This window comes from Hirundo rustica, chromosome 4 (assembly GCF_015227805.2).
Source record: "Hirundo rustica isolate bHirRus1 chromosome 4, bHirRus1.pri.v3, whole genome shotgun sequence".
Lineage (NCBI taxonomy): Eukaryota > Metazoa > Chordata > Aves > Passeriformes > Hirundinidae > Hirundo > Hirundo rustica.
Window position 1 is genome coordinate 8533329 of NC_053453.1, and position 14825 is coordinate 8548153.

Consider the following 14825-nt stretch of genomic DNA (forward strand, 5'->3'; position numbering starts at 1 on the left):
CATCATCCTGTCATTCCTCTGCTTACACTGATGGAAGAAACAGGGCTCTTTGTATTTTCCTTATCTCTCCAATTTACTGCTGCAGATGGAGCTCATGTTGCCATCAGGGGTAAAGTGACTGGGACCTCTTCTTACAGGGATTAAGGGGTGGGGGTTACTGGGGCCAAGCTGGGTTGCACAGCTGCAGGAAAATCTCGGGGCGCAGAATTTACTTTTCCGGAGGCCACTGTGAAAGAAAAAGTTAGTGCTGGGAGCTGAGATCTGAAAAATGCATAAGAAAAGGCTGCTGCCTCTGCCACTATCCCCCAGTTTTCCCTTGGCAGCAGCAGAGTAGAGGCCTGTGTTACTGGGAGAGAAGATCCTCTGTTCACCTGTACCTGCTGTACCCATTGCCTCAAGCCAGCTCGGAATGCATCGATGGCAAAATCAGCGTTGCTGGAAACAGCTTAAATGTCAACTTTTTCTAATAATAAATTCTTGTAATTTTGGGCTCCAGAAATATTGGGAAAATTGATTCCTGAGGCAATTGTCCAGATGCTTTACTAATAGCTGGGTTTAGGGGTTTTGTTTCTTCTTTTTTTTGTTGGGGTTTTTTTGGGTTTTTTAAATGAGATTTTATAAGCTATGATTTTATTTGCTTTTCTTTCTTTGTGTATTTTACAAGTCTAAGTGACAGTTCAGAGCTCCTGTAGTGTGAGCACTTCACTTTACCCTGTGCAGATGTGTTCTGGTTCATATTTCATAAATCATTGTGTTGATACAATGGTGACGTGTGCGACATTTTCCTGAGATTCCATATAAACATTTCATTCAAACTCCATTGACAGTAATATAAGTCTTTCCACAGACTTCTTTTTTACAAATTGTATTCTATAAATACGCTGTTTTAAAATTTAGGAAGGGGTAGCAAAATTTTATGGTCCCTTATATCTTGGGTGTGATTTTGTCATTGGTAATGAGTAACATGAAGAAACTGGAAAAGATGATTCATACATTTCTTTTAATCACATATCATTCAGCAGAAGATTCCTTCTTACTAAAGTGTGTTAAGATGTCTAGCTCATAATTTAAAAAAAAAAAAAAATTCAGAAAAATATATAAAAATGCTCATCTTTTTTTCTTTTTTAAGAAAGAAAGCTTTTGCTATACTTCACGAAATTAGTTTATCAGGTTTAACATTTCAGAGGCTTTCAGTGGAAGAGAGTATGGCTAAAATCTTTCGGGCAAGAGGACTCAGCTGTGCCTCTGTGAGAACTCCTGGTATGTGCTGATGCTGGGCTGTTAGTGAGAGCCTGCAAATAGCGCTGGTCTAGAGGAGAGAGATGGTCTGTGCTGCAGAACAATGGCTTTTAAAAATGTGGGCTGTTGCCACAAGGGAGTGACCAACAGGGCTTTTTACAAGGCTACTTGACTTTTGCATATCCGTTGCTGGATACCATAATCTGAAATCGCAGCATTGTTCAGCAGCCTAATCCTCTTTGTTCTCCTCTAATTTTGCAAGCCCTCAGGCTTTCTCTGATTCCTAAAGTAAAGTACTCACACTTGAAACACATCTTTGTTTGCCTCGTTCTTTTTTTCTTTCATGTGAAACGCTTTGCTTTGGCTCAGTTGAATTTTGTGTCACAGCTAGTTAAACAAAACTAGGAGCAGACAAAGAGAGAACAACACATGCAAAATGAAACTGTATTCAAAAACTCTCTTCAATGAAATACAACAATTTTTAGCACAGATCAATATGTTTTTCAAAAGAGCCAGTAGAATTCAAACTGGGAGAAGAATATACTGTGTTAAAAAGACCTGCAATCAAAACTACAAAAGATAGAATAAATGGCATTTCAAAATTTTCCTTTTCAAGTTTTTGTGAGTTTTTTGTTTTGTTTTGTTTTTGTTTTCTAAAGACAAAACCATTTGCAACAGCTTTGTAAAAGGTTTTATCAGAAATGTTTTGGTGAAACCCTTGGTGGTTGAAATGATCTGTGCTTTTTAATTTAGATTTTGGAGAAAATACAGCCCTTCAGCATTCTTTCAAAGCCACCCATCTTAACATTTCATCTATCTAAAAGACGCTGCAATGCTCAAAGTATCTCCACGGTATATATTTTAGTTCTACAGCAGTCCCTGTAGCTGTGAATCAAGTAATGAATTATACTATGACCAGTATTGCTCACAGAGTTAAAATAAATGTCATATTTTGTTTTATTTGGTATTTATTTGATACTAATAATTGGCATGAAACCTTATTTATTTATTTATTACCTCAGAGAAAGAGGTATGTATTTACAAGTTTCTGAAGACTTCACCTGTGAGGGTAAATCCTCATTCTACAAAATGATAATGCACACAATATCGTAGTAACAATAAGATTCTCTTCCTAGTGTTGTTTAGGCACATTTGTGACCTCTGTAATTATATAAATATTCTATTTCTTGCTGTTGAGCGCTGAGAAGGGCACTGACAGGTTTCAAATGTGATCTTCGCAGGCGCACCAGACGACAAGACATCCGAAATGGGGACCCACTCACCCACTGCTCAGACCTGCAGCACCACAGTGAGTTATGGGCACCACTGAAGTGCAGCTAATTTGTATGGAATTTACAGACTGTGCACAAGTAGAGGAGGAAGCATGTGGGTGATTTGTTGGTGAAATTGTCTCAGAACATCTGCTAAAGATGAATATAATACATCATTATCCCAATTTAGATAGCTTACAATGGCCTGGATCAGATACTGAAGTCTATTTGGGTTTGAGTTTGGGGTTTTTTTGTTTCCCTCAGATAAACAGTTTAAGCATTTTAATTTTCCTGCTTCTCTTCCCTGATAATATCATACCATCACATTGGGCATATTATATCAGAAAAGAATTGCATTTCCTTCATGACATCAAGAAATATGTCCATGTTGCTGTGCATAGTTTGCATAAAATGGTAGTCAAATCAAATTACAAACCAAATGTGTTTGTTACTGTCTTGGCAAAATACAGAGTGACCTTTGTTGTAGGTGTCACACTAAAAGCCCTGAAGATCAGGATGTTCTTGCATCAGGCATGTCCCGATGTGCTTTCAGCATGGCTTTTCTTCAATGTATTTTGGGTTGCTTTTTTGTCAGCTGTTTCATTTTCACAGTGTATTGATCCGCCTCCCTTCTTGACTTGTTTAACTGACAAACTTCTCACAGTTACTAATTTGTTGCCAAACTTTTCAGAAGACCTTCACTTAGAAAATCAAAAATGTCCATTTTGCTGTAAGTGAAGGGAATATTTAGGCAATGCTTCCCTCTGCTGGAAAAAAGTGATTCCTCATGATTGTGGCACGTCTACAGGAACTTTTCACAGAATATTCTGAGTTTGAAGGGACTCATTGAGTCCAGCTCTTAACTGAATGGTCTGTACAAGGATCCTCAACCATGGTGTTACCAGCACCATGCTCTCACCAACTGACCTAATCTCAGGATTAAACCACTCTGAAAAATAAGGAGGTGACTGAAAATGGAGGTACCTCAGAGCCCTCTTGTCCTTCCAGTCTGTGTAATAGCAAAAATGATAAATAGTCCTATATTTTACTTTTGTGTTAGCTATAATTCACTACCAATATGTTTCACTAATAGTTTTCTCTGTCTTCATTTCAATAACTTGAAACTCACAGGTGACATTACTATAGCTTTTCTGATTGTCAGACTCAGGCCAAGTTACTCAGAGGGAAAAGGGGTATTAAAACTGCATGAATAGACTATGGTCAGTATGTAGTTGTCACATTTTGAGAATTCATTAATGTAAAACTAGTTTAGACTTGAACTAGTCAATTGTGACTAGTTCTAGTCGAAAGCTCATAAATTTCCCATTGCATGATATCAAGTAATTCTTACACAGTGAAGATAAGACTATCGTTATATTGAGAATGAGATTTTTAGTTCCACAATAGCAAAGTTTCACCAGGCACTAAACATTGATTTTAATACCAGCAGAAGCATTTCTTAGTTTGACATTTTTACTCTCTGAATTTTTTACTCCTGAGCAAAACTGTGAACTGGTCTACCACAGGTCTGTTCATTTTAATGTTCTATAACATTTGCTAGCTCTGTTTTATACAACTGTAGGTCTGTTCTTTATTTTCATAAATGAAAAAAGCATTTCAAAAAACTTTGGGTTTATATCTTCCCATATTTAGTAAGCAAGCATATTTGTTTGAAAAAGATACTTTCTGTTCAAAGGGAAGAGAGTAATCAGCTTTTTCATTAATATAGTCATGAGAACTCAAGGTCTGGAAAGTTATTATATGGGACCTGATCAAAAGGAGTTTTAATACAGCTTTGCCAAAATGAGCAGAGCGAATACAAAACAAGATAAGACAGCATTAGAAGGATAAGTATGTTACAAAAAATAGTGAGGGATTCCAGTTCTAGACTTGAAGGATGCACTGTCATAATACTTAATGAATGGTTTAGATTGGTCTTAAAAGAAATTTTCTCTAAATTAATTGAGTTGTATAGCCATTACATTTTCCTATATTTACTTGTCATATACACATGATCATACATAGTACAGATGACTGCATTGCCTATAAATTTACTACGCCAACTTATTCTGAGTTTTTTCCTTGTTTATGACTAGTCATTCCCTGGACAACAGATGAAGAATTTGGTTTGTCCCTAGCCAAAAAAGGCTTCAAAAATAATTTACTACTTGTCTAGTCTTTACTACTACTTGTCTTTACTACAGATTTATTTGCAGGAAGTGCCAATTGATTCTCCATGTGAACCAACAAAACAATAAGAAAAGAACACTGTCTTTATGTATAACTTTTAAAGACATTTCAGAAACCAACTTTGCAATCTGTCTGAAGCAATAATATTTTTAATAAGGTTTATGTAGCATTTTCAGTTGCTCTTTGGTACAAATGTATAGGAAGTGTAAAATGACTACACAGCAACATTAGGGGGAGCTGAGGATCCTTCACTGTACAGCTGTTTGCCCAGACATAATGTTTAAAAGTATGGTCACCTTTGTGGCAGCTAAAGGAGAACTTTTGTTTAAGTGTAACATACTAGAGCTATCAAGAAATAATCAATTTTGGGTTTTTTTTGAAGAAGAACTTGTTAAAGAAGAGGTACCTTTTTTTTTTTTTTTTTTTAAACATGATTTGTCCCAGGGGAAGTTCAAAGAATCACTCTGAATTAAACTGAGATTCATTCATCTGCAAAGCAATCTTGGTATAAGTACTTAGCCTTTCATACTTCTTCGGTTGTGTCAGAAATTATGTACTTAAAGGATATTTATCAGGGTAGTAAACTGATACTGCTGTTGGGTTCATTTTGGGAATTACTTCTTTCAGACAGGATTTTGGGCTGAAATGCATTACCAACTTCATGACTTCTATAATTTTCTAATTTCTCCAGCTGCTTTTTTGAACTTCTTAGACTTTCATTCTTCCATCCAATCTCTTCAGCTTCTCAGTCCCAAAGCTGCACTCTGATCCTGTGATTATTCCATCACTGCTTACTTTCTTGCACTCCACGTGCTCAATATTGCATTAACTTTATAGACATTTCTGGACCCGCCTTCTGCTTCTTCAAATCATGGAAATGGAAATTGAAGGATCTCTAAAGGGCTTTCTCTCTCATTCGTGTCTGTCACCCATATTGTGTTTTCTGCAGCTGTGAAGAAATGTGAGGAGGACTTACCCACTTTCCACAGTGTTCTCTAACACATTAGAATGTCATAGACCAGATCCATGGAAACAAAAGTTTGATATGGTGTCAGAATGAGCAGTTTCTCAAAAAACTTGTGACTAGCTTCTTAGATACTAAGAACATTCTAGGTACCTAAGTTTTCCAGGAGAAATTTCTGTATATACTTAAAAATATGCTGCTACTCATGGGCCATAGGATCTTTACCAAAGAAATGCCTGTTTTTGTCCTTTTTACTGATATTTATGATTTAGAAAACTACCTCCCTTGAATCTAATGAGAACAGTGTAGCATGTGATCTGCCCCTGTGTAATTCACTTGAACTAAGCCATATTCAGGAAAGCATAATGAAGTGGAGCTGCAAGCCCCCTAATGAGTAATCTGCTAGTTAAATCATCCTTTTAGGATACTGGAGATGAGGACCCAAAGTTCACTTAGGCTTAGAAATTTGACTTGATATTCCTACTTCCAATACAAATACCCAAACTATCCGATTGCTGTTGTTGAAGATGGGCCATTCTGCAATTACAATTCAGGGAGCCTGGGAGAGGAATTGAGACCGAGCGTGCATCCTGGGGTGAAATCCCTGTGTTTTCATCCTTTATTATGGAAGCCTGTAAATCACTGTTTCACAGAAACACATCACTGGAGCAGTAACATATGTGTTCCAGGCTATAAAAGGGGATCTTTTCTACTAAGTGTCTTATGCTGAAGGCCTGTATGTGTTGTCTGTTGTGGATCCAAGTTCAGATATCAGCTTCTCTCTGTGTGAAGATATCTGATTGCCCGTTTAGCCATATGAATTTTGTTCCTTAATTAGAGTATCTAACTTGAAACAGAAGAATTCAGTACATCAGTCAGCCAATGACAGTGTTAAATCTGGACCCATCAGTTATCATTTCCAATCTTTATCTTATCACTTCTAACTCTATTCAGTTAATCTCTTCACATACTTCCAGTTCCTCTGTTTCAATGACATGAATTCACCTGTGCTCCATCTCAGACCCCACCACCTTGGCTATATTCTATTCCAGCTCTTTTACCCTTCTCTTGCTCCTTTGCTTTCTAATTTATTCCTCCACTGCTCCCTACCTTCCTGACCCATAGCTGTACTGACATTCTTCACAGAAATGTGGTGTATGAGAGATGTCATAAAAGTTGTTTCACTCTGTTTTTAATAGAAAACCCCCCTCACTTGGTTAAAAAGTCCACAATCCAGCAGAGGAAGGCAAGCAAGCCCATTTCCTTTTTGTTTAGTGTTAATAGGCCATTTGATGTTTTCTGAGAACTGGGCAAGCACAAGTCCTTATTCTGCTCCACATCCCTTCTGCCATCCTCTCTCAGGGCTGAAAGCCATTATTGAAAGTCACATGTGATTCTGTATCAGCATAAGCCCGGACCTCAATTTTTCTTTTACCTCTGTCACAGTCATCTAGCAAACAGCCTGTGTTTGCCAAAAAACATGGCCAGTTGGGAGCAAACAAAACTGGACAAAGGGTTTCTCTGATGGGGTTTTAAATAGACATAATTTTCCTGTTAAAGCATATCAAAAGCAGTTTCTTAAAGATTTCCAGTGCTAAAAATCAAACGTGAAAAATGGAAAGAAAGACAAAGAATGGCAAAGAGTCAGGAAACCCCATGAGATCAACATAGTGTTAAACAGCCTACCCACCCCTTCCTCCTCATCTACTCTTCAGGATTATTGTTCTGTTGCCACTTAAGTCCATACCAGCATTTTAAGGAGCTAAAGTGGAGAGTTGAAACATGATGCCTTAAAGCCTCTGCGGTATTGGAGAAGAATCAAATACCATATAAGTCCGATAGCTATGTGATATTTCCAGCAAGTTGATGAATATCTTGAAACATGTTGTTACAAAAGGAAGTAATTTATTTAACTTTCTTTTCCCCCTCCCATAATGTCTGGTTTATTAACCTCATTACATTTCCATAAATTATATCAGTATGAGAGGAAATGATTAATTGAAGATCATTTCCTCAAAAACATTATTCCTGGTCATTAACAGCTTCAGCAAACTGCAGTGCCATATAATCTAAACACATTATTCTACTTTTAAATAGCCTCATGTTTTATTACTTTGCTCTAAAGTATTATGACCATAGAGCCCAGGAGGCATCATTACAAACATTCTGCAGCTACACCCTGAGTTTTCTCATTGCGTGCAGTTTGCTATTAAAAATTCTTGTCATGTCCTAGATGTTTTCCTTGATGAATAATGATGAGGCTTACAAAAAATTTCACAATTAAATTCATTAACTTCACATATTGAGATGTTAACAGCTGTTAGGATTTAAAATACAATTAAAAAAAAAAAAAAAATAAAAGCCAGTAAAACAACAACAACAAAAAAACACCTACCATGGGTCCTTACAAAGACAGAGGTGTTGATGGAGATTTTTCAAATGGTATGCTGATATGGGGGAAGTTTTTTTTTTTGATTTTTATTTTTAAACAATTTAATGAAGCCCAAATTCTAAACAAAACAAACAAACAAAAAAATGCCTAGCAATTAAGGGTTAGTTTCCTGGTAATTTTTTTGTTCTCTTTTTTTTCATGCTTTACAGATAACCCAAATGGTCAGGCCCTGGAGGAGAAGATTATTTATGGAGTAGAGAATAGCAGCACTTTCCTTGAGTGCAGTCCGAAATCTCAGCGTGCCGTAGTCTACTGGCAATTCCAGAAACAAAATGATGATCGCAAAGAAGAGGTACAGTAAAAAAAAAAAAAAAAAGAGAGAGATGCAACTAACTTTCTCTATAAAGATAGACTTCAGTCTGAGTCATTCACAGAATAATTTTAGTTGAGCAGAACTTCTCTGGAATATATGATATCCATCATTCTTCAGCATATTCTCACTCTTATTACCATAAAATCCTGTAAGCTCCTTAATAGGTTTTACAGATTGTTACAGCAGCAAGTATTCATATCCTGTCCTTGCTCAGACTCCCTGCAAAACACACTGGTTTGCATCAAAGATCCCAGAAACAGAAAAAGTTAACACTCTGTCACCTGAAACATCATGCAAAGATTATATGAACTTAAATATCACAAAGGCCTTAAAATTGCCTTTGAGAAAAAGCTGAACTGCTTTCTTCTAATCATATTGTTTGACTGAAGCGCAGTCTGGCAGGAGCATCCCATATGCTGCACGCTCTGAGACTTTACTGCCGATAACAGAGAATGAAAAACTGAAAGCTGTAGTGGACGCAAGAGTATAAAAACTTTTATTTTCATCAAAAGCAGTATTCATAGAGGCAGAAACACTTATTTTCCCAGTTCACATTATGCTGAGATGATACTTTATTTTTTCTCCTTCTCTTGTCACCAACATTCTTATGTTATTAATCACCCAAGTTTTCAAGTGGTATTGAGCCAGGTCACATATCTTAGGAGAGAACAATCTGCTCTGGTAGGTAGGGAGGTCAAGCTAGGGAACAAAAAATTTTGTTACATTGAAGTATTTGTAAGTATATATACATGTATTTAAATCATGTTCCAAATAGTTATATTAGCTGCTTTAAATATTTTTTGTTTGTTTGCATAAGTAGTAAATTACTAAGAATTTATTCTCGGTGAGAGAACAGCAAATGGGTTTGTGCCTTTTCTGTTTGCAGCAGCATGTGCATTCAGAGAAAAAAGTTACATTCTAGATAGGAATTAATTCAGAAAAAAACCAGTATTTTGAACAGCTGCTTTTTGAATATTAAAATTATGAGATTTGATTCTTAGTTGCTTGTTTGTCAGTTTTCCACTTAGGTAGAACCCACTTCTATACATGAGGGTTTTTATAGTAAGGAACAACAGGAAGACAAAGAAATTTTCCTGAAAATGGATCTAGATATGACTAAGAGATAATGGTGAATGTAACCTCAGTAGTACAACCAAATGAATCCATGTAGACTCTGCTGATTACAGGCTCAGATCTTCTGTAATCTTTCTGGCAACTCCATCTGACATAGTTGAAACAGACCTTTATTCAGCAGCAGTAGTTACTAAGGAGTAAATTTCTAATTCCCCAAACTCTTGGCATTATATCAGTTTTTCCAAAAGATTTGAGTCTTTCATGATAACAGATGACTGGCAAATGACTGGTTTTCCATTTTTGTGGTTTTGGGAATTCTTGGCCAAGTCTTACCAGTTAAAAGGAGCAGTAATAAAGAAGTATCATGGTTAGAGGTTAATGTAGTACATATATGAAAAATAACTATTGAAATTACCACTTTTTTCCCCAATACAGATAAAAGTGGGTGATCACATGATCCGGACAGAACAGGGCTTATTGCTACGAAGTCTTCACCGGAGAGACTCTGGTGTTTATTTTTGCCATGCTGTGGAGCACGGCTTCATGCAAACCTTGCTCAAGGTGACCCTTGAAGTGATCGATAATGACCACCTGGAAGAGCTGCTCCATAAAGAAGAAGATGGTGATGGCTCCAAGATCAAGGATGCGACCAACAGCATGACCCCCAGCCAAAAGATCTGGTACAGAGACTTCATGCAGTTGATCAACCACCCCAATCTCAACACAATGGATGAGTTCTGTGAGCAGGTTTGGAAAAGAGACCGCAAACAGCGCCGGCAGAGGCCTGCCAATGCGCAGGTGAACACAAATAAGTGGAAGCACCTACAAGAGAATAAAAAAGGTAGAAACAGGAGGACCCATGAATTTGAGAGGGCACCACGTAGTGTCTGAGCTACATTACCTCTAGGAACCTCATCCAAGTAGAAACTTGTATAGACAGATAACTGGAAAAAATGCAATATTCATGAACTTTTTCATGGCATTATGTGGATGTTTACAAGAGTGGAAAGTTCAAACAGTTTCCACTAGGTTTAAATAAAATCCATTTCTAACTTTCCTAGCAAGTCCTTCCTCTCTCTGATTCTAAAACCAGAAAGACAAGAGTTTCAAGAATGATAACTCACCTGGACCTAGCTTACTGCGCAAAAACTTGTGCAAGTATTCAGCAGGCAAGTTTTGCTTTCTCTTTTGACGGAGATATAAAGAAAATGCTGTATTTCATGCTGTCATCTTACAGAAAAGAAAAACAAGCCCCACCTTTCATCATCAGCACTACCATTTCTAGACTTATATAAAACTGCATGAACTCATTAAGCTGATGAACGTCTAAACACGTGATTGGACACAAGGATTTTGTTCTTGTTTTGTCTACCAGTTCTCCTGTTTATATGTGCTAGAAGAGGAAAAACAATGCTGAATGAGATTGATTATAGAAATCTGAAAAACATAAGCCATCCATCATCTGGAAGAAAAAAAAGTGGAGTACACTGGCCTACTACTGATGACTTCTTTCAGCTTTGATCTAAAGATGTATTTTATTAAAAGTATAATTTAAATGTACCATGAAAAAATATGCAGCAAACATTAGCTCTTTTCTAAAATAGATTAGACTTATTGTCTTAGAAATATCGTACTTTCTAATTATTGGTTTAGAGGAAAAAAGACAACTTCCAATTATGACTGCTTTACTCTTTTGTTTGAGAAAACTTCCAGGGGAGCTGGTCACACTGCAGTTAACCTCCTTCCCTGTCACTAATGTATATGACATGTAACTTCAAAGCAGTTTTAAGCTATTTTAACATGAAAGTCACTGTATAGGATGGACGTATTCAGCATTCTGTTTTTCTAAGTATGGTATTTGAAATTATTCAACTTGTATAATACCTTGCTATAGATTGAACCAATGAAGAGGAGAGCATTGATTTTCAGTTGTATATTTTTTTTAATTAAAAAAACATAGCATTAAAATACCCTCTGCTAATTACACTCTTGCTTTCTTGGTTCGTATTTGTGAATGCTAATATTTAAGTACTGATGTTCATAGACTGTCATATATCCACGAGCAAAGCTCACATTCAATTTCAGGAGTTGTGTTCCCAGCTCTGTGGTAGAGATTTGTCCACACTACTGACTCTCAGTGCTCTGTTCTTTCTGTGGGCCAGATCACCAAAATGCAAAGAAACAGCGCTAGGCCATGAAAATAACAACCCCAAAGCCAGCTCCCCATTTTAAGATCTGAGGGACAGTTTTATCTATGGGTAAAATTTGCTGAAGTAGTAAACTGGTGAAGTTCAGCTTAAGACCAGCTTATATTAACAGAAAATTTGGTCCTGCACTTCTGTGTTATTCTATATACAGAAGAGCAACGGGGTAAGACAGACAATGTACTGGCATCATGAGTGTCAGTTTAGGGTTATAAGTAGTGGATTTATTCACCTCAGCACAGATGTGCCTTTGGTCCCCAGTTCTATGGTGTCCAGTTCTTTTGAGATCATCTTTCTCCAGCCTCCCATATTTTACCTTGGTAGAGTCTGTAAATGACATAATTTCAAGTAATGTCATTGTGGGGAAAATTACTAGAACAAAATCCTTAGTTTGCTAAAGGAGCTTTTATATAAAAGTGTGTCTGCACTGATGACTGGTCTGTTTTGTTGTTATTCACTCTGTGGTACTTAATTTATCAATTTATTTCTCCACTTTCAATCAGCCTTATCAGATACAATAAAACACAGCTGCCGCGACAGCATTTCTCACAATGTGCCCCAGTCTCCTTGCCACTCACTAATTCAAGTATCCTTCTGCTTAGTGAAGCCTTGGCTTCTTGCCTCCGTAGAAATTAGATTTTCAGTAACAGCCAAGTTACTTCAGTCCCCTTTGAATCCTTTGGAGGAGATGAACTTGCAGGATTTTTTTGTCATTTAATTCTTCAGAAAAAAAGTCATTGAATAGGCTAGGACAAGGCTGTAGGGCCATGATTTAAGAAAGCACTTGGGAATTTATTTTTGGAGCAGCTTTAAGTCTCTCTTATGTTTAACCTGACTCTTGTGAACTTCAGTATGCTGGTAAATTCCCATTATTTCATGATATGCTGAATATGGATGAATTAAAACACATGTTCGACTATGTCCTTTTCTGTGCAGAAGTATTAATTTTTCAGCTCAGCGTATGGTTAATTTCTGAGTACTGTTGTCAAATGAATTATTTAATTTTAATCACAGAACATTCTTTAGTCTTTTGTGAAGGGCTATTGTGTACTATCTAGTTACTACAACACTCTTTCTTAAAGAAGGAAACAGTTTTAAAATGAACCTTGGAGAATTTAGTGGGAAAAATACAGATTGATTTCAATAGACCTCAAATCACTTTGTTTCCTTTTTTACAGATTCATGGAATTGCTATATAACTTTTTTTTTCTCTTCCATATTCATAGCAACTGGTTCTACAGCAACCTGCTACAAAAAAACTGAACCAAAACCATCATCTTTCACAATGCATGAAGAGGGAACATTTTAAATAAAGTCAGAAATCTAAGATAGGTTTTTCTATACTGAGAAAGATAATCTGTGGGGACAAAAATATGGAAGCTGCAACATTTTTACCGTGACCTGGCAGTCTCATTGAACAATTGATATGATTGTATCTTACAAACTTCAACCCAGTCCTCACTGACATGAGTAGTCTTGTTTAAGTTTTTGTATTTGTTTATATAAAGAAGAGGGCAGAAAAGCAAGCCAACAGTGGACATTTTTGATTTTTAGGTTCATGTTATGATCAAGTTAAAGCAACATGTAATACTGATGTGAAATTAACTTTTTTTTGATAAAGCATAGGCCTTCATGAATTAATGTATAGGAGGATGCCCTGCAGCTTCAGTAAGATTCATACCCTTGTTTATGTCATTATTATTTAAAACAACAAAAGTTTGAAGATAAAGAGTAAAATGGTATTTCTGTAAATGGCCAATAAAACCCTCTAAACCTCTAGTTACAGACTTCAGGAAAAGTAAGTAAAAATTTGTGTTTAAGCTGGAGAGAATTTATAACCAGAAAGATCTATTTTCATTTGTTTTGAGATATCCGTCTGCAAAAACCAAAATATATTGAATCTTATTCTTACTCATCTACTCTTTGCACTTGCACAGATCACTGAAATGGGAAATCTTTCTATGGCTCCTAAAACCTGTATGGTTATGTTAAATTATAACATCAAACTGAGAAAATGTGCATCTTTGCAAAACAAAGTCGAATCTTCATGACCCAATAAAGTTATTATGTAAAAAAATTAAATTAAATGCATGTGAATGCGCATTTACTGTTCCTTTTTATGTATTATTTAGTGAATATCAATTGTATGTGTTTAATAGTTCAGTTTTTGCTACCTACACATTAGTCAAAAGAGATGTAAATATTTTTGACTAGATAAGGAGGTACAGTGTAAAGTACTGTTATCTAGAGGTACTCCATTTCGGTGTGTTCAGCAAAATACTAAAATGCAAGATTTTGCCACACAGGTGATAAGGTGGTTTATTTGCTGTATCAGTGTCTGAGTTGTGCGCTTATTCTTTAAACGCATTCCTCACTGGGTAGTAAATAATTCCACTTCTGTATTTATCACTTCAATTCAGATGGGAACTAGAAAACTGGAGAGAAAGTGTAATGAAACTGCTGCTGTAAATTATTTCTTTTAGCATGTATTCAGTTGTTAAATAAACATTTCTTCCAAATATTTGAAGTTCAGCGTCTTGACTGTTTATGCGGAAATGTGCCCTGTAACCTTCATGAGCATATGGAGTGCATTGTTGCCAATATAATGCTATCAATGTGCATGAGCTCTGTTTATTAGGCCAGAAGGATTGCTATTTGTATTAATGGCATTTTTTGTTTCTTTTTTGGAGGCTACAAACTAATAAGCCTGAAATGAAAGACTTGAACTTATCTTCAGCCTATCTTTTGGCACAGCTGCTGAGCTTGTGCAGATAAAGCCACACATACACACACCCCCACTCTCCCCTCTGCCCATAAACTAAACTGTAAATCAGCCTGGAAGCCATGTGAATATGAGCAAGCTGCTGTACTTGATGAAATTTCACTCTGTGCAATGCTAATGGCTTAGAACAGCTATGCTGCTTCCCTTTGGAAACTGGCTTGAACAGAAAGCAAGTGGAATAAATCAGGTTCTGTCTGTTACCAACATACCCTTGTATCCTTAGGTAAACTTAGCAGCTGTTTGGAAGTGCTTAGGGGCTCCATCTAAAAGTAATGTGCTGTGGCACTAAGCATTGTGCAAACAGCTAATAGGACAAACGGCTGTTCTGGAAAGCAT

General features: G+C 36.5%; 1 protein-coding gene across 1 annotated transcript in view; it reads left to right on the top strand.

The window, feature by feature from the left end:
- Positions 1-14234, top strand: part of SEMA3A (semaphorin 3A) — a 196321-nt gene extending 182087 nt beyond the window's left edge. Inside the window, exons 16-18 of the mRNA XM_040061572.2 lie at positions 2481-2548; positions 8266-8408; positions 9939-14234. Coding sequence (XP_039917506.1) covers positions 2481-2548; positions 8266-8408; positions 9939-10394 — 667 coding nt within the window. The 3' untranslated portion in view covers positions 10395-14234. The remainder of the gene's footprint in view (positions 1-2480; positions 2549-8265; positions 8409-9938) is intronic.
- Positions 14235-14825: the final 591 nt, after the last annotated feature.